General features: G+C 46.6%; 1 protein-coding gene across 1 annotated transcript in view; it reads left to right on the top strand.

Annotated features, from left to right (window-relative positions):
* The window catches only part of LOC123760115 (uncharacterized), a 226,604-nt gene that overhangs the window by 91,274 nt on the left and 107,702 nt on the right, over window positions 1–27,628 (top strand). The window contains 2 exon segments of the mRNA XM_045745600.2: window positions 10,322–10,494; window positions 26,957–27,085. Coding sequence (XP_045601556.2) covers window positions 10,322–10,494; window positions 26,957–27,085 — 302 coding nt within the window.

Here is a 27,628-nt window from a genome sequence, read left to right on the forward strand (position 1 = left end):
GATACCAGATGCACTTAAAGCAGCAGACATTGCCCCTCTACACAAGGGAGGAAGCAAAGCATTGGCAAAGAATTATAGACCAGTTACACTAACGTCCTACATAATAAAAGCATTTGAGAGAGTGTGATCAGGAGTCAGGTCACTAGTTTCATGGAGACCAATGACCTCCACAATCCAGGACAACATGGATTTAGCGCGGGAAGATCATGCCTCTCACAACTTCTTGACCACTACGACAAAATCACTGAGGCACTAGAAGAAAAACATAATGCAGATGTTGTTACACAGACTTTGCAAAGGCATTTGACAATTGTGACCATGGAGTGATAACACACAAAATGAGGTCAATGGGTATAACTGATAAAGTATGATGCTAGATACTCAATTTCCTGTCGAACAGAACACAGGGTAACAGTCAATCAAATAAAATCTAGTCCAAGCGCAGTTAAAAGCTCTGTACCTCAAGGTACAGTCCTTGCATCACTGCTGTTCCTTATTCTCATATCAGATACAGACAAAAATACAAGTCACAGCTTTGTGTCATCCTTTGCGGATGATACAAAAATCAGCATGAAAATTATCTCTGCTGAAGACACTGAAAAACTACAAGCAGATATTAACAAAGTTTTCAATTGGGCAGCAGAAAATAACATGTTTAACAGTGATAAATTCCAGGTACTCAGGTACGGCAAAAATGAGGCACTGAAACATAATACAGGGTACAAACACAATCGAATCTGCCCATAGTAGGAAAACAGCATGTCAAGTATTTGGGAATAATGATGTCCGACAACCTAACGCTTAGGGAGCATAACCAAGCAAATATTGCATCAGCCAGTAAAATGATAGGATGGATTACGAGAACCTTTAAATCCAGAGATCCCATCACAATGGTTGTACTCTTCAAATCACTTGTGTTGTTCCATCTTGAGTACTGCTCAGTACTCAGTACTTCCCCCTTTTAGAAAAGGAGAGATTGCTGAAATAAAGGGGAATACAGAGAACATATATGGCACGCGTAGACGAGATAAAGCACCTAAATTATTGGGATTGTCTCAAAGCTCTCCAAATGTACTCATTAGAAAGGAGACGAGAGAGATACCAAATAATATTCACATGGAAAATACTGGAGAGCCAGGTCCAAAATCTACACAGTAAAATAACAACGTATTGGAGTGTATGATATGGAAGAAAATGCAGATTAGAACCAGTAAAGAGCAGGGGTGCCATAGGCACAATCAAAGAACACTTTATAAACATCAGAGGTCCGCAGTTGTTCAACGTCCTACCAGCGACTATCAGAATATTGCCGGAACAACTGTGGACATCAAGAGAAAACTAGACTGTTTCCTCCAAGGAGTGCCGGACCAACTGGCCTGTGGTGGGTATGTAGGCCGCTTCAAGCAACAGCCTAGTGGGCCAAACTCTCACAAGTCAAGCCTGGCCTCGGGCCAGGCTTGGAGAGTAGAACAACTCCCAGAACCCCATCAACCAGGTATAACAAGACTGGCCAAAAATGCTCTTCGGTACTTAAATCTAGTTAACCGGATGCAGGTGTTTATCCCGATGTTTAGCGTAGTCTTGGCTACAATTAACGTCTCTGGTGTAAAACGCAATATAATTAGTGGGAGGCTCACGCAGGCGTGTGGTCTCTTGCGAGTAATCGTAAATAACAATGGCGTCTCCTTCCTCCCTGCTCAAGCAACGTGTTTCAGGAACGGTTCTATTTCTGTCCACTTGTTGACAATGGGAAAGAGACCTTGATTTTATTTGTTAGCTAATTATATCCAGTCTTAGAGAATACTTCTTTTTTTCAATTTAATTCCTAGATAGGTGTTTTAGATGATTTTAGTAATATTTAAGTGTATATAATTCAGGGACATGGCAATACATCTCGTTTTCTGGCAAGAGACGCCAAAACACATCAAATAAACATATCCACAAGGGCTGTGATGAGGGTTCGAACCCATCCGGGAGCACTCCCGGTTGCAATTCTTTTGACTATGTCATGACGCAATTGACTAAGGTGCGTCTGGCATCATCCTGGGCATAGGTTCGAACCCTCATCCCGGCCCTTGTGGATTTGTTCACGGTTTTCTCAATATGGTTAACTAAGATGTGCTGTGTTTTGTTCGTGGACAGTGAGATCTGGATACCAGGATACTAGAATATAATCTATTCAGGTGGGATAGGGTAAATAGGTCATATGGTGGAGTGGGACAGTATATTAGGGAAGACCTTGTTTGCTTGGAGCTCCTTAACTATACAAATGAGGTGGTAGAGGTACTGGGAGTAAAAATAGAGAAAATAAACTTTGTTATTATTCTAATATGTAAACTGCCAGATGCAACGACTGAGGAATTCACAGAATAGATAAACAAAATAGAGAATAGCCTTGATAATTTGGCAAACCCAATACTTGATATTATTTTCCTAGGTAACTTTAACCTGTTTAACCTATTCTCCATCTAAGATGGAGAATAGCAGACAATAATGTTGTACTGTACCAGGAAATTTTTCTGGACATAACCAACCACAGATTAGAGAACTACTTCGATTATGTGGCAAATTTTCACAAATTTGTTTCCAAATTATTTTTTGAAATTTATTTCCTGAGCTATTTCCAAGATATTTTGTTCTAATTTGCATTAGTGTTTACCTAACATAAAACAGTAATTACCGTACATAATATGTTAGTAGTTAGTAAAGGGTGTCGGAAATGTCCGACATAAATGTACAGCACTTGTGTAGGGTCATCAGAAATGTACAGCAGTACTTATTGTCTGTCTCACCATATTGACTTGAAACTGAAGTTATATGCTGTATGATGATAAATTCAAGCTTCGTATCATTATTAAAAGTGTTACCAAATGGCAACTTTTTTGTTAATGTTTTTATTGTTAAGGTTTTTCGTCCCTCCTCTTGTCTGCTTTATTTTCCCACATATGATGGCGTGATTTTGGCTCCCTTGTGTCAGCCGCTTCTCCTTTTTCTTTTGGGTGCCATTTTCTTTTCTGGCCGCCAGGACGACACTGCAGTATGTTTACATGTGTCTTAAGTATGTGCGCTCGTGTTTTGGGGGTGTTTTTTATGCCTCCTGTTGCCTTTTCTCTGTTTTGTTATTTCTTCTAGAGCATTTTTCCCATATTCTCTAGGAATGCTTTGGTGTTGTTTTGTTTGCCTGGTTTTGTGTTTTCTGTCTTGTGACTTGGACTGGGTTTTGGGCCTGGTGTGTCTGGTCGTTTGCTCTGCTTGCTCCCACCCCTTATGTCCCTTGGTTTTTGGTTCATATCTAGCTGTTTAACTGGGGGTTCAGTCTAGGTAGTGTGATTTGCTCTTCCTGTCTGTGTGGGGCATTTTCTGCCAGCAAATGTGGTGGTCTGGCCTTACCCCCCCAGGTTCATTTCCGGGTTCCTTTGGGCTCTTCAGTTTTATTCTTTAGGTTTTCTTCCTCTCGGGTTCCCTTTTGGGGTTCTGGAGGCCCTTAGTTATCTCCTGTGTGTGCCCCGGATATTCCTTTTCTAGTGTTCCAGGGTCTTCCAGGCTTGCAGACTGCTCTTCTTGGGTCATGGCATGTGTTTTGAGGTCGTGCTGGGGCTTCAGCTTCTGTTGTTGAGGTGGGCCTTTGGTGCAGCTTTTGTGCCAGTGTCTCCTCCTGTGCTTTCTTTGTCTGGCCGGTGCTGTGCTCGCTCTGCTCGCCAGTCAGATTCTTGTTTTTCTATTATTTTTTTTATTTTATTTATACATTTTTTTTTTCTCAGGGGCACTGGTTCCTTCACAGGTCGCCCCGTTGACTTGCATGAGGGAAAGGCTCGCTCTGTTTGCTCACGCTTCGTGGGCAATCGGATCGTGTCTTTGGCCTGTGGTGACATTGGGTGGCAGCTCCTCTTTCAGGGTGGGGGGGGGGGCTCGGGGCGAGCTTCTTCCCCTGCACTCTGTTGGGTCATCTGCACTCAAGTGGGTGCGGTTGGGCATGGTTGACACAACCCCGCCTCTCAGATGGGTTTCCCGCCTGTTCCAGTGCTGAAACGGGACTGTGCAGACCTGCGATTCATTCTGGACTTGTCCCACTGAACCCTTGATTCCTTGGATGATTGCTCAGTCTTGGGTCTGTTTTCTGTTAGAGCCGGGTGCCTAGATTGGGCCCCTGGACCTCGGGTGCATATTGGCACATTCCTATTCAATCGGGGTTCAAGGACTGATTAGGTTTGTGGTGGGGCATCTGGCTTATTGCTTTTGTTGCCTTCCTTTTGACTTGAATCTGGCACCTCGTGTGTTCACGCATCTTAACCGGGTCGCTGTGACCCCTGTCTGCTTCTGCTACGGGTTCGGGTTCTGGCCTACCTCAACGACTGGTTGGTGCGGGCTTCAAGCCGGTCTGCTTGCTAGGGGTGTGGTTCTTTCCCAGCTTGCTGGTTTCGGTTTCCTGGTCGACTGGAGGAAGTCACATCTGGTTCCGTCTCATGTTCGGACCTGGCTGGGTCTTGTATGGGACTCTCGGACTGCTTCCTTGTCTCTCCCTCCCGAGTCGTTGCTGTGGCTGCAGTCCTGCTTCTGGAGGGTTCCCGGGTCACTTGGCAGTTGCTCGAGCAGTTGTATGGGAGTCTGAACTTCGTCGTGTTGGTTTACCCACTGGATCGGGTCTGGCTTCGGCGTCTGAGGGAGCCGGTCGGCCAAGCGGAGAGCACACTGGACTTGTGATCCTGTGGTCCTGGGTTCGATCCCAGGCGCCGGCGAGAAACAATGGGCAGAGTTTCTTTCACCCTGTGCCCCTGTTTCCTAGCAGTAAAATAGGTACCTGGGTGTTAGCTGTCACAAGCTGCTTCCTCGGGGTGGAGGCCTGGTCGAGGACCGGGTCGCGGGGACACTAAAGGCCCCGAAATTATCTCAAGATAACCTCAAAATAAGTCTGTTCTGGTTCCTACAGGGGGTACTCCCTTCTGCCTCTCTAGCGATCACTGGATTCGGTGTTGGTTGCTGCGTTGCTGGCTTCCTCTTTGGGTTTTTAGGGGTTTAGTACCTTGGCACCTACCCGAGCCCTCGCTCAATGTGTTGAGCGAGGGCTCGGATGCGGGTGCATCATCTCTCAGCTGGGGTTCTATGACTAGTGCTCACCAGGCCGGCCAGGGGCGGCGGGGTCAGTCCCTCTGTTGGGCTCACGGCACGGTGCAGGAGTTTGCTGCGGTGTGGCTATCGCTTTGGAGGGTTCGGGTCACTCGGGGGTTGAAGATCTGGCTCTATTCAGTCTGTTCTCTTCGGTCCTTAGCTCTTTGGGGCTGGTCGCTTCGAGTGACTCGTTTTCAGAATTCTGGGGGTTTGGCTCTCCAGGCAGTTCATGTCTGGGGAGTGTCCAATGCCCTGGCGGACGGTCTGCCCCGGTTCATTCTCCTGTTCACGGAATGGACAGTTGACGCCAATTTCTTCAGTTGGCTCTGCCAGACGTAGGGGCGCTTGGAGGTGAACCTCTTCACGTCAGTGTGGTCTCGGCGTCTCCCAATATATTTGGCACCGTTTCCCGACTGAGAGACTGTCGCAGTAATGCCTTTCGGCAGGACTGTTTGTGGTGGGGTTCCCTGTACCTTTTCCCCCTGGTCCAGCTGTTGCTAAGGGTTCTGGCTCCTTTGAAGGCTTACAAAGGTAGAGTAGTCCTATTGGCCCCCCTTGGTGGCCGGCCCTACTACTGGTAATAGAAGTAGTTGCATAGCTTATTAAAAATACCCTAACTCATCTATCACATACTTAATCAAGCCAATGTTTAAGGCTTATAAGGATTAAATTAACACTGAACAAATATGAGTTATGGGAAGACTGTACATTTGCTAGGTACATTCAAACAACTAAGCCATTATCTATTAATTGTAATTAGTAGCAATTAAGAATTTATTGCTTGTAACTATAATTAAATTTAATTAATAAAGTCCCCATTCTAAGGCGAATTTCCTTCAAGCACAGAAAATGGACCTGCTTGGAAACAAAGATTTCTGTATGGAGGAAAAACGCCCGCCGCTTATATTGCGTCGGCTGTGTGCGTGTGCTGGGGTACTTACAAGGAAGGAGCTGGCTCCATGCCTCCCTCATTCTCAGGGGCTGCGCTACGCGCCCATAGCCCACCCACCTCCTGGGATCTTACGTTTCCCCAAGCACACTTCCAAGGGGGTGTAGCTCAGGTGGGCGTGGCATTTAACTGTACACACTTGTCCCTTGGGCTTTCCGCCAAAACTATTACAACACAGAAGCAATAAGACACTCTCTTACCTAAAAAAAATGTATCTCCTTGTTCCCACGGGGCAACCTAAGTCGGGATCACTCGCCACACTGTTAAGGGAACTAGCCTTGGATCCTCCTCCCTTCTTGGTACAGCTCCCCGCTCCTGCCTATAGCTGCTTGACGTTGCTTACTCGGTGTCCGAACCTGCGTTGTTTTCCGCAGCTCTGCCTCTTTCAGTAGATCGGTCCAGTCAGGTACCTGGCTGGTTCGGTCTTCTTTTCCGCTCCTCGTGTCTGGTCTTTTTGACACAGGTTCATCACCATTTGTATGGTGATCGGGTGGCTTCGTTGACCTGAGAGCTTCGTCTCAGCGACAGTAGGAAGTTTCCTGGTGTTCTTTCTACCATTTTCTCTTCGTAGGTTGTCTTCTGTTTCTGATTGGGTTGTCTTGTTCTTTCTTTCTTGGCTTTTTCAGGACCTTCATTTGATGCCAAATACTGTCACCTCATATCGTGCGGCGCAGGCGGAGCTGCTGCTCCTTGTGTTCAGGGTGGATGTCTCTTTGGCCTCATTTCGTAAGCTTTCTCGTGCTTTGTTTCACCTCTGGCCTGCTAAAGCGCTGCCTGAGCCATCCCGGCCCATGGACAGGGGTGCTCTTTTTTTTCTGTCTTCTCCTCGGTTCAATGTGGCCCCTTCGGTTAAAGATTGTACTTCCAAGGCCCTCTCTCTGTTGGCATTGGCCTCTGAGGGGTCGGGTTGTGAGCTTTATGCTCTTCTCTGGTGTAGGGGGTTTCTGCTCCTTCGGTCCTGGTGGTAGGTTTGTTCGATTGCAGCCTTCTCTATCTTTTCTGGTCATGAACAAGCTGGCCATTTTCCGGAGGGGGTCCTTGGGTTATTGATGCTTGGTTTGTTAGGCTGTGGGTGCATCATGTGTTGTTCAGTTGCAGCTCTTCGCTGTTACTTGCGCGCCTTGGCTTCTGGGGACTGGGATGCACTTTGGGTTAATCTGGTTTCCCTCATTCCCTGTTCCAAGGCTCGGGTCTCCCAGGTCGTCTGCAGGGTCATCAAGTCTAGCCAGCCTGCAGTCTATCCTCGTGCCCATGACGTTTGCAAAAGTTTGTTGCTTTGACTGCTGTCTCCGGCAATATGTCCTGGGCTGACATTCGGGCGCGGGGATTTTAGAGGTCGGACAGGGTCCTGGCCGCACGTTATCTCGTCATTTCTGGTCCTAGTCGTCCATGTGCGACTTTGGGTCACAGGTTGCAGCCAGTTGTCTTGACTTTTATGTTGGCAAGCGAGTGGCGACCGACTCCCGGGTAAGGCCCTAATTAATTCTCTTTGGTGATGTAGCTCCAGGGAGCCATAGGGGCTCGGCTCCCCACAGAAAACAAGCATTGAATGTAATGAAACACACTTATCTGGGTGAGTCCTGGAGGCTCCCTGGCAGCCCTCCCTCCCTCCCTCCCTCCAGTTGGCAGTTCTGTTTCATTTTTGATGCTCAGCCTCCAAACTGGATGGCTTGGGTAGTCAGGGGACGGGGGGGAGATCTGGGGGAGGGGGAGCTGTGCAGACAGGTGGTGCAGCTATGAGGTGTGATGTTTACTTGTTTCCTTAAGTTGTAGGGTGAGTTCTGCCATTCTGTTTGGTTTTCGGTTGCATTTTCTTACCAAGTGGGGTTTGTTTTGTTATGCCTACCTTCCTGGGTGCCAACCCTGGTCGACAACAGGCATGGAATGCCCCCAACCACACAGGGGTGTCTATGGGCCATTGCGCTCTTTGCCTCTCTAAGGGGGCCAGGTTTTGGCTCATGTTTCCTGGTAGGCTGAACTCCATTGACTAGAGCCCTGGTCTAATGTATCATAGGCAGCTTCTGCTAGTTGCCGCCCTCTTTCAGATTTGTCGGTGATTTGGGATGCGCGCTCTCGAGACTCTCAGAAGGGTCATGCCAGGGCTCGAGTACCTGCTGGTCGAGGTAGGCCCTTGGTGCCAGTTTCTGAGCTGGTGCCTGCTCCAAAACAGTCTTCGTCTGGTTGGCGCTCAGCATGCAATTTGGTTTCTTGGAAGGGACACTGGCCCTTTCGCAAGTCGTCCCGTTGACGGGGCGCTGAGGGGGAAGCTGGCTCTGTTTACCCGTGCTCTGTCCCACGATTCGTGGGCGGTTCAGGCAGGCTTCTTTCCCTTCGCTTTGTTGGGTCGTCATAGTGTGCGCGCATGGTCATGGTCGAAACGACCTCTTCCCTCAAGTGAGTTTCCTGCTCATTTCCAGTGCCGAAACGGAACTGTGCGGATCTGCGGTTCATTCTGGACTTATGCCATCTGCTGAACTCCTGGATTCCTTGCCTCGACTTTCGGATGACCACCAGGTCATCCGAAAATGATGACTCTATCCCAGGTCTGGCTTCTCTTGGAGTCGGGTTTGTGGATGAGGTTTCTGGACCTCTGGGACAGGTATTTGCATGTTCCTATTCATACAGGGTTCTGGGACTGGTTAGGTTTGTTGGTCGGGGCAGCATGCTTTTCACTTTCGTTGCCTTCTTTTCAGGCTGAATCTGGCACTTCAGGTTTTCACACATCATGGTGGCCTGTCTGCGTCTGCTAGGTGTTCGAGTTTTCACCTACCTTGAGGACTGGTTGGTGTGGGCAATTTACCCAATTTACCAAGTGGTTCCATATTGGGCTACAAATCCCAATATTACAGAACATTATAATTATGACTACTGTACAAGGCTTGTGTAACAATTTTTAAAAATATGGTTCAGGTGTTGCTAAAAGTTAACCCAAGAACCAAACCATCAAAATCAAAAGTACAGTTGATTCTAAAAATTTTCATAAGTGGGCTATAAAACCCATAATGTCTATAACTAAAAGTTCCCCCTATCATTCTGAAGCTTTCATTTTGGAAAATCATTTAAATTTGCAAAGCTGTTTTCTTATGTAACTTCAGTGAAAAAGAAAATGGCTTAATTGTGTATTAACTTAATTGTGTCCCTGTCAGTCCGCTCGTCTGCTCGTCAGTGGTGTAGTTCTTTCCCAGCTCGCTGGGTTTGGGTTCCTGGTGAGCTGGAGAAAATTCCATTTGGTTCTGTCTCAGATTTGGTCTTGACTGGGCCTTGTCCGGGATTCCTGAACAGCATCCTTGTCTCTCAGGCGGCATTGCTCCAGCTGCAGTCCCGCTGTCGGCTGTTTCTGAAGGTTGTCCCAGGTCACTCGACAGTTTCTCAAGCAGCTGTGTGAAAGTTTGAACTTTGCTGTGATCGTTTATCTGCTGGGTCGTGTTTGGCTGTGACATCTGTTCTGGTTCCTTTGGTGCCGTCCCTTTTGCCGCTTTGGCGATCGATGGGTTCGTCCCCCTTGGGCCTTGCGTCGGTTGCTGCGTCCAAACTAGCTGTCCAGCGGTTGGCTGTCTGGGGGCAACGTGAACGAGTGGTGCGCAGTGTGATGACGTGTTGCTTGTTATTGTATTTTCCTTGGAGTTTCTAGCCTTTGTTCAGTTTCAGGTTGCAATTTTTCTCCGTATTGGGGTCTGTTTTGGGGCGCCTACCTTTCTGGGTGTCTAACCCCGGTCGATGGTAGACAGGATTCTTTCATACAAGGAAGTTTCATAGGCCATTTCTCCCTGTGCCTTTCTGAGGGGACCAGGTTCTGGCTCATGGTCCTCGGTAGGCTGGAACTCCATAAGACTGAAGCCCCCAGAGTAATATAGCTAATATCAGTCTGATGGCTCCAGGAAGCCTCTGGGACTCTACTCAGAAAATGGCATTTCATTACATTCAATGCTGGGTTTTTTGCATTCCCCCATCCTTATTCCGTACATTCGATTGCTCTGCAGTTTAATTTAAATATTCCTGTGTCTCTTATCATTATGGGACTGATTTAAAGGCAGAAGTGTTTCAGTAAGGCCACTAGAGCAAAATACAAGCTACTAACAGTTGGTATTGATATATTATTTTAAATAACATACTGTAACATCTAGGAATGTGCTTCATAGTAAAAATTAAGGGTATGCATTTGTTACAAAATTCAATTTGTTACATTAAATCAAAATATTACTACCTTACAATTTTTTTCATACTGGTATCTTGTTTTGTGTTGCTCATTATACATTTTGCTTGCAGCTGTGACATACGTTCCCAGTTGTGGTAGCATTCCCACTCGCTACCTCATAACTCTGTGCAAGGTGTCTTACATGAGTGACCTCAAAGATGCTCTCTGCAGAGTAGTGGGTCTAAACTCGGCAGATCATCTCATTACAGCCGAGGTTTTTGACAACCACATCGCTCGCATAGTGGTAGGAATCCAATGTTGTTATACTGTACTCTAATATGAGCATTCCTTCTCCTAGCACTTTTGTATTTGTTTTGTCTTACAAGTTAGTTTAAGCTATTCCAATACTTGGCAATGTGCGTCTTCTCCTACAACACAAGGACACATTTTTAAAGAATGGGCTAATTTTAAGTTATATGTATACATATTTTGAATTGGTACCATAACTTCCTGGTAATAATTTTTGATCTCTGAAATAAGATAGAATTGTAGTAAAATAAGTAATCTTATACATTACATCCTTTAAACAAATATCGGAAGCAAAATACAGTACTGTATGGGAAATCTCCTGGACAGGACCAAGCAATGAGACTTAACTAATGGTATATTGTCTTTTGAATGGCGATATTACATAACAGATCGGAATAGTTTTTCTCCCTAGTTTTTTTCTGCTGTTGTTCATATGATATGTTCCTCACAATATCTTGTGTTTTTGTATTTGTATTTGCTATTATTCCTTCCCTCTTAATTAAGTGGTATTAGGCTGACATGTCTTGGTTGGTCTTTGTTGTTTATCTTCATTATTTCAGGCCCCAAGCAAGTTGTAAATCTGATATTTTCAGTCTTCTTGTACCCCCTCTTTGGAATGCAGCGCTGTTGTTTTGGAGGGGTTGTGTATTCCACTGATGCAGAGTCTAGCTGGGATGCATTGAAGGGTCCCTTGTGGCCAGAGGATAGTAGACAGATAAAGTATGTTTTCATTTTCTTGTAATTAGTCGTTTGGTCCTGTTTGACAAGTGTCACAAGGTATGACAACATTATCCAGAAGCCATTATAAATGGGATGCACTTAGAAAAGAAGTTCTCAAATCTAACATTCACAACTCGGTGTACAGATTTTTCATCAGCTCAATGTGTTATACTTCAGGTAGGTGGCCCTGGACCACCAAAATTAGCCATGTCCTTGATAATATAGTTCCACCTCAAAAGATCATTCTGGGGAAAATGAATGAAGTTACCACTCGTACCATTTTCCGTGTGGGAGCCCCGTCAGCTCCCTGGAGCTATTGGACTGATATTAGCTATATTAGTCTGGGGCTTTAGTCTTAAGGAGTTCGAGCCTACTGGGGACCACGAGCTAGAACCTGGTCCCCTCAGAGAGGTGCAGGGAGCAATGGCATATGAAACTCCGTTGTATAAGAGCTGTCATGTCTGTCATCAACTGGGATTAGACGCCCAGAAAGGTAGGCGCCCCAAAACAGACCCCAACTGGTAATAAAATTGCAACCGGAGACCAAACAAAGGCTAAAAACTTCCCCAAGGTAAACAAGATAGCAAACATGTCATCACACTGTGCGCCGCCCAGTCGTGTCGACTCCCCCCACCCCCACCCCCACCCCCAGCGCCGGACCGTTAGTTCGTCGACTGAAACCGGCTGGGCTGGTTGTCTTTTCTGGTCGCAAATTACCTGACATGATTTTCACCCATGCAGTGGTACCTGCTGTGTGTTGGTGCGGTGGCCAGATGTTACGTACCCAGGGTTGCATGCGCTTAAGATTTTTTCCCTACGTGCTCTTTAACCCTTTAACTTTGCAACGCGCCTGCAGGCCCAGGCTTTGGGTGCGCAACGCGCCTCCGGGTGTTTTTATTTTTCACGTTCCATTCAAAACTCCCGCGGCTGCATGGGGTTCACATCAGCTTCCTCAGGGCTCTTGTAAACAGACGCCATCTTTAAAAAAAATTATGGTCCACATTGCCGGGTGTCAGAGCCTCAGTAGTGAGTGAGCAACCAAGGCTGGCGCTCGCAGCATGAGCGCACAGCACTGCTGTTCAGCGTGTGACCACAGCATCGCCTAATATTGTCAAAATATATATATAATCTGTTTTATTTAGCCATGATAGTATTATAGAAGAGCCCGAGTGTGATAATGACTGGGTACAATGTTCAAATATCAGTGATTCAATGCTGTTCATGATGTTCACAGCGCTAGCCACAGCACCACAGTATTATTTCGTCCATCTAGGAATCTTCAAACGACTTTTTAGGTTCCTTTTCAAAATAAACTTGTGGTCAATTATTCATTTACAGGTATTAGTGACCAGGATTGTGGTTATAATTAGCGTTGTGCGTAGGAAGGAGGAATTTTGGTGAGGAAGGGAAGAAGGGAGAGAATTGAGGTAGCCTCACTGTGTGGCAGTAACTCTTGTTTTGCTCACCATACTAGCTTTGTGGTTCGCTATGGGGAACACACATGTACACGGGTATATACAGTGTATGTGAATAGTGTAATAACAACACCAGGAGTATGTTGTGAGGAGCTATTTTGGTGAGGGAGGTGACGTCATAATCGTGGCGTCGTCTGCTGTCTGCTGTGTGATTTGTCATGCAGTGTATGGTGGCCACTGTACTGTTTGGACACAATACCGGCTTACTTGCATAGTTCTGGTAAATAAAACATGTAGATAGGTATATATAACATGTGTAAATAGTGTAATAAATACAATAACAGTATGGTGGGAGGAGCAATGTTGGCGAGTAAGATGTTGTAGTGAGGGAGACTGGCTGGGTGTGGCTGCTCACACTCGCGGTGTTCTGAGTGTGTTGATGGTGAATGTATATATTGTGTGACAGTGTATAGTGTGTACATATGTTGTAAATATACAGTACATAAATGAACTTGAAACATTGGTGTGAATAACTGTATGATTTGGAGGAGCAATGTTGGCGAGCTGGAGGAGTGAGGGAGGGCTGGCTGAGTGTGGCTGCTCACACTCGCGGTGTTCTGAGTGTGTTGATGGTGAATGTATATAGTGTGTGACAGTGTATAGTCTGTAAATAGATTGTATATACAGTATACATAAATTAGCATGATACATGGTAAATATGTGCAACATATGTGTACACAAGTGTCATGCACATAACGCTGTGTCCTCAGACAGTATGGATCTTTTACTGCCATAATATAGTGTACGTGTTCATTATACATAGGATTAGCACATAAAAACAAATAAAATGTATTTGGAACTGTGCGCAAAAAATTAACAAAAATATATTCGCGGCAATTCACGTGAACCCCACCCCGGGCGCCCTACTGGCCCCGGGAGCTTACAGCACGGGCGAACGGGGAATAATGATGTCACGCATCAACTTACGGACCTCATAGCAGCCAAAGTAAGTATAAGTTCGAAATTTTTTTGACATACCCATACTGAGGGAAGGGTTTTTGACGCTTTAAAAAACAAAAGAATTTTTTCAAGTGAATTTATTTCCTGCGCACTGGGTCATATTTATAGGCCGCGCAGTTAAAGGGTTAAGTACACCCCCTGCACCTCAGGATTACCTTCCCTGGGGCTTTCAGGTTCCACACTTCCGTAGAGGTTGCGGTCGCTGGATTTCTGCCTCGCCCTTGGGGGTCAGCTTAGGTCTTGATGCTTACGTTTGACCATGGGTATGGAGTGGTGGTTGTTGGTTGGGGCGCACTGGGCTGCACAGTTTGCATAACCGCAACGGCTCTCTCTCTCTCTCTCTCTCTGGCCTCCTGGGTTGTGGTGTTTTCTTGGTTCTTTTCCTCCTTTTAGTTTCTTTGTTTGTTGAGAGGCTGCTGGTGTTCCTATTAGGTGATACCTAGGTTCAGTAAGGAGGTCCTCCTCTGGGCAGCCATGGTTGCCCCCTTCACGGGGGGGGCCAGTTTGCCCGGTTAACATACAGGGATGAACCGGCTTTGGCAGCCTGGGCTTCTCGTAGGGACTCATTCCCCTACAGGCCCCTGGAAACCGCTGTCAGGCTTGGTTGACTGATGGATGTGTCCTCTGAGTCCCATCTCGCCTTGTGCGAGTTTGAAGGTTAGTCGTTGCCTGGTCTCAGGGTGACGACGTTTTTTTTAGATTCAGCTACTCAGAACAAAAAGTTTCAAGTAGCATGGGCTATGGTGAGCCCGTAAGTAATTACCTAAGTAATTACCTAAGTGTAATTACAGGATGAGAGCTACGCTCGTGGTGTCCCGTCTTCCCAGCACTCTTTGTCATATAACGCTTTGAAACTACTGACGGTCTTGGCCTCCACCACCTTCTCACTTAACTTGTTCCAACCGTCTACCACTCTATTTGCGAAGGTGAATTTTCTTATATTTCTTCGGCATCTGTGTTTAGCTAGTTTAAATCTATGACCTCTTGTTCTTGAAATTCCAGGTCTCAGGAAGTCTTCCCTGTCGATTTTATCAATTCCTGTAACTATTTTGTATGTAGTGATCATATCACCTCTTTTTCTTCTGTCTTCTAGTTTTGGCATATTTAATGCTTCTAACCTCTCCTCGTAGCTCTTGCCCTTCAGTTCTGGGAGCCACTTAGTAGCATGTCTTTGCACCTTTTCCAGTTTGTTGATGTGCTTCTTAAGATATGGGCACCACACAACAGCTGCATATTCTAGCTTTGGCCTAACAAAAGTCATGAACAATTTCTTTAGTATATCGCCATCCATGTATTTAAATGCAATTCTGAAGTTAGAAAGCATAGCATAGGCTCCTTGCACAATATTCTTTATGTGGTCCTCAGGTGATAGTTTTCTATCTAGAACCACTCCTAGATCTCTTTCTTTATCAGAATTCTTTAAAGATTTCTCACATAATATATAGGTTGTGTGGGGTCTATGTTCTCCTATTCCACATTCCATAACATGACATTTATTAACATTAAATTCCATTTGCCAAGTGGTGCTCCATATACTTATTTTGTCCAGGTCTTCTTGAAGGGCATGACAGTCATCTAAATTTCTTATCCTTCCTATTATCTTAGCATCATCAGCAAACATGTTCATATAATTCTGTATACCAACTGGTAGATCATTTATGTACACAATAAACATCACTGGTGCAAGAACTGAACCCTGTGGTACTCCACTTGTGACATTTCTCCATTCTGATACATTGCCTCTGATTACTGCCCTCATTTTTCTATCAGTCAGAAAATTTTTCATCCATGATAGAAGCTTACCTGTCACCCCTCCAATATTTTCCAGTTTCCAGAACAACCTCTTATGTGGAACTCTGTCGAAAGCCTTTTTTAGGTCCAGATAGATGCAGTCAACCCAACCATCTCTTTCCTGTAATATCTCTGTGGCTCGATCATAGAAACTGAGTAAATTCGATACACAGGATCTTCCAGATCGAAAACCATACTGTCTGTCTGATATTATATCATTTCTCTCTAGGTGTTCTACCCATTTAGTTTTGATTAGTTTTTCCAATACTTTCACTATTACACTTGTCAATGATACAGGTCTATAATTGAGGGGGTCTTCCCTGCTGCCACTTTTGTAGATTGGAACTATGTTAGCCTGTTTCCACCCGTCTGCTACGATTCCTGTACACAGGGATGCCTGAAAGATCAGGTGAAGTGGAATGCTGAGCTCAGATGCACATTCTCTCAGAACCCATGGTGAAACGCCATCTGGGCCAGCTGCTTTGTTCTTACCGAGCTCCTTGAGCATTTTTTCCACTTCGTCTCTAGACACCTCTATGTGTTCTATGTTGTTCTCTGGAATTCTTATTGTATCTGGTTCCCTAAAGATTTCATTTTGTACAAACACACTTTGGAACTTTTCGTTTAGTGTTTCACACATTTCCTTTTCATCTTCCGTGAATCTATTTCCCATTTTCAACCTCTGAATATTATCCTTTACCTGCAATTTGTTGTTTATGAATTTATAGAATAGACCTGGTTCTGTTTTACATTTGTCCGCAATCCCTTTTTCAAAATTTCTTTCTGCCTCTCTCCTCACTGCCGTGTAGTTGTTTCTCGCATCTTTGTATCGCTGGTATGTTTGGGGGTTCGGCCTCTTCCTGTATTGATTCCATTTTTGTGTCTTTCGGTCTCTAGCCCTCTCGCAATTTCTATTGAACCAATCCTGTTTCCTAGTTCTGCATCTCTGTTTTTGTATAAATTTTTTTGTGCCTTTATCATATATTTCACAAAACTTGCCATACATCTCATTCACTTCCTTGCCTAGCATCAAGTCTGTCCAATTATACTCACTAAAAAAATTTCTAAGGTCACCATAATGTCCTCTCCTGAAGTCTGGTTTTTCAACTGCTTCAACCTCCTTATTTTCTTCCAGCTTATAATGCATTGCATACTTTATTCCCAAAAAGACATGGTCACTTTTACCCAAGGGAGGAAGGTACTGAATGTCAAATATCTCTTCCTCCTTCCTGGTAAATATCAAATCTAGCATGGAGGGAACGTCCCCTTCCCTCATCCTCGTAGCTTGTTTAACATGTTGATACAAGAATGTTTCCAGGATGAGGTCTACAAATTTACAGGTCCAAAAATCTTCTGTTTTAGCTTCATATGCTTCCCAGTCTATGGATTTCAAGTTGAAGTCACCGACTATCAACAGTCGTGATCTATCGTTATCCGCTCTCGCTATAATCTCTCTCATTATTGTTATAAGACCTTGACGTTTACTATCTAGCTCCTCCTTTGACCATGTGCTGCTTGGCGGTGGACTATATGCATTTATCATCATTAGTTTATCATCCTCATAGCAGATCTCTAGTGCTATTATGTCAACTTCTTGTGGATTGGCAGTCATTATTTCCTTCACCTTTAGGTGTTCTTTTACCAGCACAGCAACGCCACCGCCTTTCCTAATTTTTCTGTCCCGTCTCCAAATTGAGTAGCCCCTTGGGAATATGACCTCATTTAAAATTACATCTTCAAGTTTTGTCTCCGTGAGTGCAACAATGTCTGGTGTCTGCAGCTGTATTACATCACTTAACTCCAGTATCTTCGATCTCACTCCATCTATGTTGGTGTATGCAATCTTCAGGAACTTGTTCCCCCTCTCCTTATTCTTCACTCCACAAGTGGAGGCTCTTTGCAGCATTACAGTATCAGCAGCAGTACAGTATCAATAACTGATACTGGAGATCTGGGGATGGAGTCCGTGGATGTGCTAATCCAATCCAAGGACTGCAGATGATGATTGATGAAGATTAAGCCACCCTGAAGGTGGCACGGGCATGAGTAGGCCATAAGTGGAGGCTCTTTCATGCCATTACCAGTACCAGTAGCTGATATTAGAGATCTGTGGATGGATGAGGGTCTTCATGGTGGATTTCAGCCTCGGAGGGCTTGCTGTACCAGTAATGAAGTTGGTAGGTTAGTATAGACCTCTAGGTCTTCAGTTTCCTCTTTGGCTGAGACTTTCTGCGAGTTGATATGGCCGTGCCGTCGTTGTCGACCTCACCATGGTGAGGTGGCCTCCATGAGGAAGACTTGTACCGAGTAAGTGTCGTATTAGTGATGCGGCGGTGGAGCTCCTACTAAGATTTCCTTCTCTGAGGAGTCCATAACGAGATTGATTGATGAAGATTAAGCCACCCAAGAGGTGGCACAGGCATGAATAGCCCGTAAGTGGTAGATTTTTTTTCTGGGGGGAGTTCCGTCGGCTCCCCAGAGCTATCCAGGCTGAATGGATATGTATAACTTTCTGGCATCAGTCAATGTGCTTGGAGTTCTACTGGGGACCACGAGCCAGAACCTGGCCCCCCTCAGAAGAGGCACGAGGAGCAATGGCCTATAGAGACCCCCCGTGTAGTTGGGATTATTCTATGCCATCAACCGGGATAGGCACCCAGAGAGGTAGGCACCCCCAGAATAAATCCCCTATCCTGGTGAAACTATTGCTCCGTGATCCCCCAGGTTCCTCGATTCCTTCTTTCCGGAGGGTTTCGGCTTCCTGCGTCCCATTTTCTGAGGTGTGGGAAGCCCTTGCGGCTTACCTTCTGTGCGACCCGGATTATGCTTTTGTGATGGATCTGCGTTCCTTCGTATATGGTTCATCTTGTCAGTTCTGGGTTCATTATGAAGTTCCGGAGTCATCCTGGTTGGCAGACTGTCCTCTTTTTTTCATTATCGGCTTGACACACATTTTGTCGGTCCCGCGCGCTTGAGTGGCGAGGGACTCAAATGGCATTTCGTGTTTTCCTGGGGGGGGGGTGACTTCGAACACCTCAATGCTTGTTTGTTCGCCCCTCCCCTTCCGCGGGATGTTGGTATGGTGCAGCTTCATGTGCAGGTTCTTTCCCTTTCGGCTGCCTTGGCTGCGGAGGATTTGCTAACTCGGGGCCTGCTTGCTTCGGCCCTGCGTTTCTTTTCCCTCTTTGAGCTGTCCTTGGATTGGCTTGAGTTGGATGTGGGTGGCGCTTGGGGTTGCTGCCGGGTCTGGTGCGCTGCCTTTGGCGGTGTGTCTGCATTGTTGAAGCTCTTCGCATCACTCATGCGTGATACGGTTTCGCATCATGCGAAATGCATTTCGCATTCACATCACACATCATTCACGGTTCTATGCTTCTCACCTCGCGTGTCGGCAGGGGGTGCTTGCTTCTTACTTGGAATCCGCTTGGGCTCTGGCTCTTCAGTTGTCTTCGCCTTTTTGTCCTTTGCTATTTGCAGAGTCTGCAGTGATGCAGTATCTGCAGGCGGCTTCGGTTTGTTGTCGGCCTATGTCTGATTTGTTGGGGTCTTCCCAGAAGGATCGTGCCAGGGCTTGGGGTTCTGTTCGTCGTGGTAGGCTAGTAGTGCCAGCTTCGGGGCAGATGCAGCCTCCGGTTCCGTCTTTTTCTGGTCAGCGCGGGGATCGCCTTGTCCACCGCTTAGTTCGGGGCTGGTGGGGCAGGCCTCTTCTTCTGCGCTCTGTTGGGTCATCTCGGAGTGGGTTTGCTTGGGCGTGGTCGAAACGACGACGTTCCTCAGGTGGGTTTCCCGCCTGTTTCCGGTCCCAAAATGGGACTGCACGGATCTCCAGTTCATTCTGGACTTGTCCCGTCTGAGTTGGTGGGTTTATTCCCCTTCTTCCGGATGACTTCTCTATCCCAGGTCCGTCTTCTGTTGGAGCCAGGCGCTTGGATGGTGTCCCTGGACCTAAAGGACGCGTATTGGCATGTCCCAGTTCATCCGAGGTTCAGGGACTGGCTCGGTTTTGTTGTGGGGCGTCAAGGTTACCGCTTTCGTTGTCTTCCCTTCAGGTTTAATCTGGCGCCTCGCATTCTCACGTTCATTACTCGGGTCATGGTGGCCCGCCTGCGTCTGTTAGGTGTTCAGGTTCTGGCCTACCTCGACGACTGGCTGGTTTTGGCTCCCAGTCAGTCCATTTGTCTGCTCGCCAAGGATTTGGTTCTCTCCCAGCTTGCCGAGTTCAAGCTCTTGGTGAACTGTTGGAACTCCCATCTGGTTCCCTTTCAGGTTTGGGTTTGGCTGGGTCTGGTTTGAGACACTCGTATCGCTTCCTTGTTTCTTCCACCAGCAACTGCTTCGCCTGCGTTCCTGCCTTCGTCTGTTCCCGAGGGGCTCCGGGTCACGCGACAGTTACTGGAGAGTTTGTGCGGGAGCCTAAACTTTGCCACGGTGGTCTGCCTGCCGGATCGAGCGTGGCTTCGTCGGCTGTTCTGGTTCCTTCGGGGATGTCCCTTCCACCTATCTCGCGACTGTTGGGTTAGGCCTCTGGGGTGTGCATCAGTTGCTGCGTCGCTTGCTTCGTCTTCGGGTTTTTCTGGGTTCAGTGCCTTGACGCCTACCCGAGCCCTCGCTCGATGTGTTCACGGACGCGCCGTCTTTGGCTTTGTGACCAGTGCTCACTAGGCCGGCAAGGGGCGGGGGGGTCTGTCTTTCCATCGGGCTCACAGCACGGTCTGGGAGTTCGTGGATGCTGCTCCGGAGGGTTCGAGTCGCCACGGATCGACGATCCTGCTTCATTCAGACTGCTTCCAGCCTGAACCGAAGGGGTTGCGATGCGGTCATTGACTCTTCGGGCTGGTCGCTTCGGGTGACTAGTCTGCTGAGTTCTTGGGGTTTGGCTTTCCTGGTGGTTCACTTTCGGGGGTGTCCAATGTCCTGGCGGACGACCTGTCTCGTTTCCTTCCTCTTTCCATGGAATGGACAGTCGGCGCCGACTCCTTTTGTGATCCCATCACAATGGTTGTACTCTTCAAGTCACTTGTGTTGTCCCGTCTTGAGTACTGCTCAGTACTCACTTTCCCCTTCAGAGCAGGATAGATTGCTGAAATAGAGGGAATACAGAGAACATATACGGCACGCATAGACACAATAAATTACTGTACCTAAATTATTAGGATCGTCTCAAAGCCCTCCAAATGTACTCACTAGAAAGAAGATGAGAGAGATATCAAATAATATACACCTGGAAGATACTGGAGGGCCAAGTACCAAATCTACACAGTAAAATAACAACGTACTGGAGTGAACGATATGGAAAAAAATGCAGAATAGAACCAGTGAAGAGCAGAGGTGCCATAGGCACAATCAGAGAACACTGTATAAACATCAGAGGTCCGCGGTTGTTCAACGTCCTCCCAGCAAGCATAAGAAATATTGCCAGAACAACCGTGGACATCTTCAAGAGGAAACTAGATTTATTCCTCCAAGGAATGCCTGACCAACCGGGCTGTGGTGGGTATGTGGGCCTGCGGGCCGCTCCAAGCAACAGCCTGGTGGACCAAACTCTCACAAGTCAAGCCTGGCCTCGGGCCGGGCTTGGGGAGTAAAAGAACTCCCAGAACCCCATCAACCAGGTATCAACCAGGTATCCTTCAGTTGGCTCTGCCAGACGTTCAGTACTCCGGATGTGGCTCTCTTCGTGTCTGCGCGGTCGCGGTGTCTCCCAGTATACCTGGTTGATGGGGTTCTGGGAGTTCTTCTACTCCCCAAGCCCGGCCCGAGGCCAGGCTCGCTACGTGGTGCCCTTCCCTGACTGCGAAGCCATCAGGGTCGATGCCTTCCGGCTGGACTAGGCGAGGTGGGGTTACGTGTACCTCTTTCCCTTGGTTCAGCTGTTGTTCCAGGTCCTGGCTTGCTTGGAGACTTACCAGGGAAGAGTTGTCCTTCTGGCTCCTTGGTGGCCAACCCAGCCTTGGTTTCAGGCGCTGCTTGCTCGGTGTCCGAACCCGAGGATCTTCCCGCAGTTCTACCTCTTTCAGCAGATCGGGCCAGTTTGGTACGAGGCTGGTTCGGTCTTCTCCTTAAGTCTTCATGTCTAGAGTTTTTGACTCAGGTCTATCATCATTTGTATGGTAATTACCTAAGTGTAATTACCTAAGTGTAGTTACAGGATGAGAGCTACGCTCGTGGTGTCCCGTCTTCCCAGCACTCTTTGTCATATAACGCTTTGAAACTACTGACGGTCTTGGCCTCCACCACCTTCTCACTTAACTTGTTCCAACCGTCTACCACTCTATTTGCGAAGGTGAATTTTCTTATATTTCTTCGGCATCTGTGTTTAGCTAGTTTAAATCTATGACCTCTTGTTCTTGAAATTCCAGGTCTCAGGAAGTCTTCCCTGTCGATTTTATCAATTCCTGTAACTATTTTGTATGTAGTGATCATATCACCTCTTTTTCTTCTGTCTTCTAGTTTTGGCATATTTAATGCTTCTAACCTCTCCTCGTAGCTCTTGCCCTTCAGTTCTGGGAGCCACTTAGTAGCATGTCTTTGCACCTTTTCCAGTTTGTTGATGTGCTTCTTAAGATATGGGCACCACACAACAGCTGCATATTCTAGCTTTGGCCTAACAAAAGTCATGAACAATTTCTTTAGTATATCGCCATCCATGTATTTAAATGCAATTCTGAAGTTAGAAAGCATAGCATAGGCTCCTTGCACAATATTCTTTGTGGTCCTCAGGTGATAGTTTTCTATCTAGAACCACTCCTAGATCTCTTTCTTTATCAGAATTCTTTAAAGATTTCTCACATAATATATAGGTTGTGTGGGGTCTATGTTCTCCTATTCCACATTCCATAACATGACATTTATTAACATTAAATTCCATTTGCCAAGTGGTGCTCCATATACTTATTTTGTCCAGGTCTTCTTGAAGGGCATGACAGTCATCTAAATTTCTTATCCTTCCTATTATCTTAGCATCATCAGCAAACATGTTCATATAATTCTGTATACCAACTGGTAGATCATTTATGTACACAATAAACATCACTGGTGCAAGAACTGAGCCCTGTGGTACTCCACTTGTGACATTTCTCCATTCTGATACATTGCCTCTGATTACTGCCCTCATTTTTCTATCAGTCAGAAAATTTTTCATCCATGATAGAAGCTTACCTGTCACCCCTCCAATATTTTCCAGTTTCCAGAACAACCTCTTATGTGGAACTCTGTCGAAAGCCTTTTTTAGGTCCAGATAGATGCAGTCAACCCAACCATCTCTTTCCTGTAATATCTCTGTGGCTCGATCATAGAAACTGAGTAAATTCGATACACAGGATCTTCCAGATCGAAAACCATACTGTCTGTCTGATATTATATCATTTCTCTCTAGGTGTTCTAACCATTTAGTTTTGATTAGTTTTTCCAATACTTTCACTATTACACTTGTCAATGATACAGGTCTATAATTGAGGGGGTCTTCCCTGCTGCCACTTTTGTAGATTGGAACTATGTTAGCCTGTTTCCACCCGTCTGCTACGATTCCTGTACACAGGGATGCCTGAAAGATCAGGTGAAGTGGAATGCTGAGCTCAGATGCACATTCTCTCAGAACCCATGGTGAAACGCCATCTGGGCCAGCTGCTTTGTTCTTACTGAGCTCCTTGAGCATTTTTTCCACTTCGTCTCTAGACATCTCTATGTGTTCTATGTTGTTCTCTGGAATTCTTATTGTATCTGGTTCCCTAAAGATTTCATTTTGTACAAACACACTTTGGAACTTTTCGTTTAGTGTTTCACACATTTCCTTTTCATCTTCCGTGAATCTATTTCCCATTTTCAACCTCTGAATATTATCCTTTACCTGCAATTTGTTGTTTATGAATTTATAGAATAGACCTGGTTCTGTTTTACATTTGTCCGCAATCCCTTTTTCAAAATTTCTGTCTGCCTCTCTCCTCACTGCCGTGTAGTTGTTTCTCGCATCTTTGTATCGCTGGTATGTTTGGGGGTTCGGCCTCTTCCTGTATTGATTCCATTTTTGTGTCTTTCGGTCTCTAGCCCTCTCGCAATTTCTATTGAACCAATCCTGTTTCCTAGTTCTGCATCTCTGTTTTGGTATAAATTTTTTTGTGCCTTTATCATGGTGCGCATGTGGCTTTGTTCTTGGTCTCCCAATTGCACACTTCGTCCTGGTGGCAGTATGAAGTTGCCTGACAGTCCTTCCGTTTTTTCCTATCACTGCATAGGTTATCTTTACTCTCTGGTAGGGTTGTTTTGTCTTTTTCTTGGTTGTTTCAGGACTGTCATCTTCTGCCGAATACTGTTCTCTCTTATAGTGCGGCACTGGCAGAGCCGCTTCAGCTTGTTTTCGGTGTTGTTACTTCTGCCCCGTTCTGCAAGCTGTCTCGTGTGTTTTTTCACCTACGGTCTGCTCACGCACCTGAGCAGTCCTGGTCCAGGACCGGGTTCTCTCTTTTTTTTATCTTCTCGGTTTGTTGTGGCCCCTTTGGTTCAGAATTGTTTATCCAAGGCTCTTTTTTTCCTGTTGGCATTAACCTCTGGGGGTCGGGTCGGGAAGCTTCATGCTCTCCTCCGGCACAGGGGTTTCTGCTCTTTTGGTCCCGGTAGTAGGTTTGTTCGGTTGCAGCCATCTCCTTCTTTGCTGGCAATAAATAAGATGGCTGCATTCCGGAGCTGTCCTTGGGTCATTGATACTTGGTTGGTCAGGCCGGGAGTGTATCATGTCTTGTGTCCTTTTGCGGCTCTCCGCCGTTATTTGCACACCACGGCCACAGTGATTGGGGATGCGCTTCGGGTTTACTCAGTTTCCCTTCTTCCCTTTTCCTGGGCTCGGTTTTCTCAGTTCGTCCGCAGGGTTATTAACTGCCGTCTTTGGCAATATGTCTTGGGTTGACATTCGGGCCTGGGGTTTTTGGAGGTTGAACAGGGTCCTGGCCGCTTCCTACCTTGTCAATGTCCCTGAGCCTGGTGGGGCCTGCTTTGCTTTGGGTCGGCGGTTGCGGCCACTTGTCTCAACTTGGCGCTGAGGAGTGAGGACGGACCGCCTCCCGGGTAAGTCCCTGTTTTTTCTTATCTTTGGGTAGTTAGCTCCGGGGAGCCGATGGGGCTACCCCCCCCCCCCAGAAAACCAGCGTTGAATTTAATGAAACGCTATTTTCTGGGTGAGTCCGTGGCATCCCTCCCTCCCCTTCGGTCGGCAGTGTTTTTCGCACTTTTGACATCCAGCCTAAGAACTGATGGTTGAGTCGTCGACGGGTGGGTCTGGGGCTCCCCTTCCCTCTCCCGGGGAGGGGGGGTTGCACAGACAGCTGTGCGGCAACATGATGATGTAATGCTCGTTTGCCAGTTTTCATTTGGGGAGTTCTGTCCACTTGTTGATGCTTTCGGTAGCAATAGTTTCACCAGAATAGGGGTTTGTTTTGGGGCGCCTATTTTTCTGGGTGCCTATCCCGGTCGATGGCAGACAAAAAATGCTCCCAACCACTGGGGGGTCTCTAAATGCCATTGTTCCTCGTGCCTCTTCAGAGGGGGGCCAGGTTCTGGCTCGTGGTCCCTAGTAGGCAAGAACTCCAAGCACATTGACTGATGCCAGAAATTTAACATATCTATTCAGCCTGGATAGCTCCGGGGAGCCTTCGGGACTCACCCAGAAAATGGTGTTTCATTACATTCAACGCTAGTTTTCTAGGGGGGGCCCCTTCGGCTCCCTGGAGCTTATCCAGGCTGATATGCTAATGTCAGACTTTGGCATCAGTCATGTGTATGGAGTTCTATGGGCCTACCGGGGACCACAAGCCAGAACCTGGCCCCCTCAGAGAGGCGCGGGGAGCAATGGCCTATAGAAACCCTCGTGTGGTTGGAAGCATTCTATGTCTGCCATCAACCGGGTCAGGCATCCAGAATGGTAAGCGTCCCTAAACAAACCCCTATTCTGGTGAAAATTGCTACCAAAAGCCTAACAAGTGGATAGAACTCCCCAAAAAGAAACAAGCAAACGAGCATGACGTGACACATAGCCGCCCTGCTGTCTGCGCAGCTCCTCCCCTCCCCAGGAGGGCGAAGGGGGAGCCCAGACCCCTGCCTGGCTATCCACCCATCAGTTCTGAGGCTGATGCTATAGGCAATGGTTGTGTGCTCCAGCTCCATTGGTTGTTTCAGCACTGTACCTAGAGTGTGGTGACTGTCTTCTATGTGGTGCATGAGCCGAGAGTGATTCCCCAGCACTCGGGCTGCATGTGCCTAGGGGTTTCCTTCCCAAGATGCCCTGTAAGTACTGCCCTTGGGGCTTGGGGTTACCTTTCCCAAGTTCCTTGGGTTCTGCCTCTGTTCGGCCGTTTACTACTTCGTTTTCGGCCGCCCTTTGTGTGCTAGGGTGTTCTGTCTCCCTTATTCGCCTTAGGGTGAGGGGCAGTTTTGCACTGGCTGGGGCACAGAGTACTGTACAGCTTGTTTTCACCAATCATAGCAGCCGGCTCTGTTCCGCCTGGGTACGCTGTCTTCTTGCGGGGTTTTCTTTTTCTTTTTGTTTGCCTACCTGGTGGGGGTCAGCCTTGGTTCTTGCCCCCTGTGTACTGAGTACTCTTCCTTCTTCCAGTGGTTCCCCCTGCTAGGTCCCCGTGAGTGTACACGTCCCGCGGATTGTGTTCTTAGAAGGTTGTTTGATAGACTTGGGTGGCAGCTAGCAGTACCCTGCCTTGGATTACCTGGGATTGAATTCCGTAAACGCTCAGAACCCTGGGAATCCGCTAGGGGGCGCATGGGTTCATTGGATGTGACCCCGGAGTACCCCCTCGCTTTGTGCGAGTTCGAGGGTTGCTCTGTCCCCTTGTCTCAGGGTGACTCTCCCTGTCTTTGCCTCTGTCTGCTGCCTGTGGGGTGGGAGGCACCTTCGGCCCGGAATCCTTTGAGTATTGTTGCTTGTTTGTGACTTGGTTACTCTGTCTTATGCAGAGGATTAGAGTCCTCATATTTCTCCTCTTAACTTGTAAGACAAAGCATTAACACATAAAATTTTGTGCTATTGTTTTTTTTTAGTCCTGTTTCTCTTGGTGTTCAATTTTTCATCACATTGGATACAACCCGTCCTCCTGTTTTGATGGTACTTTTTGTAACTGTGCACCACAGTACAAACACCGAAGTACGAAGCAATTTGGTAGAATTTTGTACTGTTCCCTTTATAGGCCCAAAAAATGAAGCTAAATAATAAACCTAAGTATTATTAGGCCTAGTACAGCACACAGGTTTTATATTAGATGTCAGATAGCATGTTTTGGGCCTAGAAAGGTTAGGTTAGGTTTGTTTAGTTTGTCTTTGCAACATAAATAGAAAATGGTTTTCCGGTTTGTCCAAATTCAATAGTACCAATTTCTACCTTTTAATTGTGTTGTACGTCGATATGTGTATTTTGACCCTCGTCCTACCTAAAGGTACTGTACAGTACTACCAAAACAGGAGGATGGCCTGCTCAATAACATTTGATGGACCTTATCATTTTCTTATTTACAGGAGGATAGCTACATGACCAAATTTCTTAATTACAATCTACGAAGTATATATGCTTTCCACTTGGCGCCTCCACCACCAAGTATAGAAGATGAAGTTCCCGAGGTCTCCGCAGAACTGTTGGCAGGCGAGGTAAGGGCGGCATCAATGAAATTGAGCACAAATTTCAGATCCATGAATGAACTTATTAGCTTGAAAAATGGTCCATATATAGCTGTAATAATATTGTATGTGCCATTGGGAGCTGTGACAGCTTTTGGAAAATGTAATACTATTTATATATATCCTTTAACCCCTTATGTGATGGCCCGTGTCAGTTGATATACAAGTCGTTCCTGGTCAGTGTGGCTTACACTATTAATTACCCGAGTGTAATTACCTATATGCAGTTACAGGATGAGAGCTATGCTCGTGGTGTCCCGTCTTTCCGGTATTCTTTATTGTATAACAATTTGAAACTACTGACAGTTTTAGCCTCCACCACCACCTCACTTAGATTGTTCTGTCTACCACCCTTCAAAAGAAAACTATAATTATCTGGGGAGCAGAAGCTTATCCAGGCTGATATGCTAATGTCAGACTTTGGCATCAGTTATGTGTATGGAGTTCTGTGGGCCTACCGGGGACCACGAGCCAGAACCTGGCCCCCTCAGAGAAGCATGGGGAGCAATGGCC

The sequence above is a fragment of the Procambarus clarkii genome, chromosome 16 (assembly GCF_040958095.1).
Source record: "Procambarus clarkii isolate CNS0578487 chromosome 16, FALCON_Pclarkii_2.0, whole genome shotgun sequence".
Classification (NCBI taxonomy): Eukaryota; Metazoa; Arthropoda; class Malacostraca; order Decapoda; family Cambaridae; genus Procambarus; species Procambarus clarkii.